The 5,000-nt window shown below is 43.2% G+C and overlaps 1 protein-coding gene across 1 annotated transcript; it reads right to left on the reverse strand.

The window, feature by feature from the left end:
* Positions 1 to 2,004: 2,004 nt before the first annotated feature.
* On the reverse strand, positions 2,005 to 4,843 carry LOC147472139 (uncharacterized). The gene is made up of 4 exons (XM_086553736.1): positions 4,666 to 4,843; positions 4,239 to 4,394; positions 3,844 to 4,008; positions 2,005 to 2,361 (listed from the first exon to the last, which is right to left on the reverse strand). The coding sequence occupies exons 1-4, from the start codon at positions 4,832 to 4,834 to the stop codon at positions 2,132 to 2,134; spliced, it is 720 nt and encodes a 239-aa protein (XP_086409862.1). The 5' UTR covers positions 4,835 to 4,843; the 3' UTR covers positions 2,005 to 2,131.
* Between the last annotated feature and the right edge of the window lie 157 nt (positions 4,844 to 5,000).

Here is a 5,000-nt window from a genome sequence, read left to right on the forward strand (position 1 = left end):
TATAATAAGTATAGTCTGAAGTTGTCAAAGTGCTAAAATAAGCAAATTCCTAAATTGGTAACTATGGAAAAATAGCGACATCAGAAAACAAAATAAACACAAACTTCACAAGGTACAAGGTTATCTGATGACGATTAATTGAGGCAGTCTAAAGATTTCCAATGTGGATTAATAAATGCTGAATTCCCCATAAGATATATGGAAACCCTGTAAGCGGGTGCTAGGTCTTGTAGCTTGCTGCACACCGTTACTTAGGACGAGGCCAGGGAGAGTGGCAGGTGGCACCCACCTCGAGCGACAACCAAAGGCCTAACCAACGACAGCCAGAGTGGAAGTGTCTGCGCTCTCGGATATGAGACCTGCTAGCGATCAGTGCGGATAGCTATACCTATCACTGGTCAGACCGCAGCGATGGTAACCATCTTCAGGAGGTAGCCATAGAAGTAGCTCCTTGTGATGAACTTATAATGGTATTGAGACAGAAGCACTCCTTTGCTATCGGTCTCTTATTGCCGTGTACACTTCCACTCCACGTAAGCGATGTTCTACACCAAATTCGCTTCCGTGGTTTGTCGGTGTCCTAGGCGAGATATCCGAGTTGTTCCGGGTGACTTTAATGCAGTATCCAACTGTGATCGAGCTGGCTACAAGACGTCTGTTGGACCCATGGATCAGAAGCTGATGCTAGAATTGAGAACAGTCTCCTTCTCCATGAGTTTGTGAGGTCACAGAGATTGACGATCTCTGGCAAAAATGTATCTTGGCTCATGCACTTTTCAACACTTGCATAGACTGGACAATGGATAGACTTCAAAAGTCAATCCGGAGCAACACTAGGTAATATCAAGGTCATTGACCTTAACTTGACTGATGATATTACCATCATTTCTTAATCATTGGAGACTTTCGATTCAACAATACGACGAGGCCCTTCGGTCTCGAGCTCTCTTGGGCCAAGACCAAGATCAAGGATTTTGGGGAGGAGCCACTCAGTCGACGTGTGGTTGTGGCAAAAATATTTAGTTAACAATGAGTTTTACATATCCTGGTAGTGCAGTCCTGTCAGACCAGGAAGTCAACAGATGGCCTGGCAGCAGCCCTGATATTACCAGTCTTGCTGCACAGCAGTGAAACTCGGACTTTATCCAGTACTTTGGAATCGCATTCTGACAGTGATTATATGAAAAATAAAATTATTTATATATGTATATACAGATACATGTATATATATATATATATATATATATATATATATATATATATATATATATACATACATACATACATATATATGTCTGTATATGTATATATATATATATATATATATATATATATATTTATATATATATATATATGTATATATATATATATATATACATACATATATTATATATATACATACATATATATATATATATATATATATATATATATATATATATATATATATATATCCTCACCTGGCCCCTAAGTCCCCTCACCTCCCCATCCTCTCCTCTCCCTTCTCACCCCTACTCCTTCCTCACCTGACCCCAAACTCCCTTCTCCCCCCACCTCTCCTCTCCCCTCTCACCCCTACTCCTTCCTCACCTGACCCCAAATTCCCTTCTCCCCCCACCTCTCCTCTCCCCTCTCACCCCTACTCCTTCCTCACCTGACCCCAAACTCCCTTCTCCCCCCACCTCTCCTCTCCCCTCTCACCCCTACTCCTTCCTCACCTGACCCCAAACTCCCTTCTCCCCCCACCTCTCCTCTCCCCTCTCACCCCTACTCCTTCCTCACCTGACCCCAAACTCCCTTCTCCCCCCACCTCTCCTCTCCCCTCTCACCCCTACTCCTTCCTCACCTGACCCCAAACTCCCTTCTCCCCCCACCTCTCCTCTCCCTCTCACCCCTACTCCTTCCTCACCTGACCCCATCTTCCCTTCTCCCCCCACCTCTCCCCCCCCCTCTCACCCCTGCTCCTTCCTCACCTGACCCCAAACTCCCTTCTCCCCCCACCTCTCCTCTCCCCTCTCACCCCTACTCCTTCCTCACCTGACCCCAAATTCCCTTCTCCCCCCACCTCTCCTCGGCCTTCATCTCCCTCCCTCCGTTATTTCCCTTTCCACCTCCTGTCATGCTTCACCTTCTACCACTCTACTCCATAGGGATTTGCTTGGCACACCGCCCTCTCCAGGAAGTCGGTCTCCGGCTTCTCAAAGAGTACCGAGAGACCCCACGAGTGGATGGCCTCCGGCAGTGCGCCTTTCCTTATGGTCAACATGGTGCTGATCGGCGTGTCGCCGAAGGGAGTGCCGTCGCCCCACACGTAGTCGGTCGAGGAGACTTTGCGGAGGTCCACCCAGAAGGCACGGAACCCTGCATGAAGGAGGGAAAGAGTTTATGTATAGGTATATAAATATGAATGTATGTCTACATATATGTCAATATGTATTCAGCATATATATATTCATATAAATATGTTTAGATGTACATATATATATATATATATATATATATATATATATATATATATATATGTATATATATGTATGTATATATATTTTTATACATATACATGTGTGTGTGTGTGTCTATATGTATATAGATATATATGTGTGTGTTTGTGTGTATGTGTGTGTGTTTGTGTGTGTGTATACATATATATAGAAATATTGATATATACATACAGTGGTGGGATTCAAAAGAATTCAGAACGGGTTCTCACTACAGGTTCTCTCACTACCACAGTCTCTAGCAGCAAACCATGCTTGCTGGCCTGATATATGCTTAAAGGTTGATCTTTGGGTTCCCACGTGCTATAGTCCAGCAAGTGAATTTATTAACTTAGGGTATTTTCCGAACTTAAAATAATATCTAAATAATGGTTAAAGCATTATCAATATTGAGCAGACTGTATATAACCAATGTTTTCTTTGAACCTGCGTTCTTTTCCTAAGAACATGCACAGATTGAAATCGAAATGACAAAATCATAATTCAGTCGCTGTCATTCTGAGTAATCAACGCTATTTGTTTTTCTTTCTTCCTGCTCTTGCTCACCTTGTGATTGTTGACGATGGAACTGGTCAGAAAGACGCGACTGTTCCCTTTTTGGTCGATTTTAGTACAAGTGTTTAATTTCATCTTATTTTTCCTCATGAAGAGCGAGAGACATAGGCAATTAACATTGTTTTGTTTAAACGACTTTTTTTTATTATTTTTTAAAATATTTTTTTAAAGAGACAGAATATGAGTACAACGTCGACATCGAAAAAAGTGAAACAGAGAGTTTAATCCTATCTCCGTAGGGAAAAAAAGACGGGAACAAGGGCATGAAACGTCTTATTTCTCAACTCAAAATCGAAATAAAGTTTTAGTAATGCAGAATGTAAATTAAGTATGTAAATGAATATTTAAAAGAAACTAATATTAAAAAAATTAAGTGCAAATGTTTTGATTGTCTTTCTTTTTGGTCTTTTTCTTTCTTTTCGAAAAATCGAGAAAGGTGACAAAGACACACGTGGTGCTATAGCCACGAAAATGCCCAAAACTGAAACAGGAGACTATCACCGAAAAAAAAAAAATGAAACGGACGACTACCTGTTTAAATGATATGAAACCAATCTCATGTACAAAGGTAATTGAATTAAAGCTTAAGTAAGTACAAACAGACCTTGGCCTTGCGTTGTGAAAATAACTTGATGCCTAAAATAGAGATTACTTCAAAATTCTATTTTTTTTCTACGATCTCCACCAGAAGAAATATAAGGCCGGAGGGCAATAATCGCTATCGCCCCCCCCCCCAATCGAAAAAAAGCAGACAGCTCCCGTACAGAATATGAATGAGATTCATTCTTACCATCATGGTCAAACACCTCATCCATGACCCTCCTCTGCCTCTCGCTCTTGAAAATGGGCACGCGATGGCCGGGCAGGTTGCTGCACAGGTCCTTCGTCTCCGAGTAGGACATCCACCGTCCGACTTCAACGTACACGAGGCCGTCTTCCATGACTCTCGCGTCCTCTGGAATGACATGAAGGATATGGTGCGAGTCGTGATGCATGCTATGGTGATGATGGGACACTGTTGACAAGACTTATGGAACCATGGGGATGACTCTGACAGCGGTAGCAGCATCACAACCAATGGAAAGGCTGATTACGAGAGAGAGAGAGAGAAGAGGGGGGGGGGGTAGAAAAAGAGAGGCAGATTAAGATGAAGAAAGAAAATAAGATAGAAAAAATAGAACTCACCCATCCAAAAAATATACGTAGCGTTGGGGTTGTCGAACAAAGTGGAGTCTAAGGGTCCCTTGCTCGACAGTCGACACGACGTCGAGTTATCCTCGCCAGTGAGAGCAGAAGCGGCGGCACAGCGGGGGTCAGCCCAGCAGGCCATTCGACACTCACCTGGAAAGGGATGAAAATAGCGATGGAACTGGAAGGAGTGGCAAAACTGGGAAATGATGATGAAGGTGGTGACGAAGGCATGAAACGAATGGTGAAATTATGAACGGATTGACGGAGGTACGAAGAGTGGGATGACGTGGTGAGAGGAGTGATGAAATAATGATAAGTGTGATGCAAACGGTGTTAATGATGCAGAGAATGGAGATGAGTAATGTCGATAATAGGTGCACGGAAGCTGAATGACGAGATCGCTTAACCAAAAGCAACGCACAGACATTGTTGACCAAGTTGGTAGCATAGGCATCGGCGGGTGGCACTTCCTTCCCCTGTCCCACCATGACCGGCCCGAAGGCGCCGCCGGGGGCGAAGAGGAGCCCTCGGCACGCGGCCACACAGACCATCGTCAGGATCGCCAGCTGCCTCAACGCCACGGGGAGCATCTTCTCCTTCGGATCTGTAAAAAGAATAATAACGACGATAAAAATAGTCTATGCAGACACTCAAGTTACTGATCTGCGAATTAGTGAAACGGCACAAGATATTTTGTTGCTTGTGGCTTTTAATTCGAAAAGGAAAATGTTGTGATTGCTCGGCGAAAATGTTTTT

This window comes from Penaeus japonicus, unplaced genomic scaffold, assembly GCF_977035675.1.
Source record: "Penaeus japonicus unplaced genomic scaffold, GWHDUDI00000001_assembly GWHDUDI00000003, whole genome shotgun sequence".
NCBI lineage: Eukaryota > Metazoa > Arthropoda > Malacostraca > Decapoda > Penaeidae > Penaeus > Penaeus japonicus.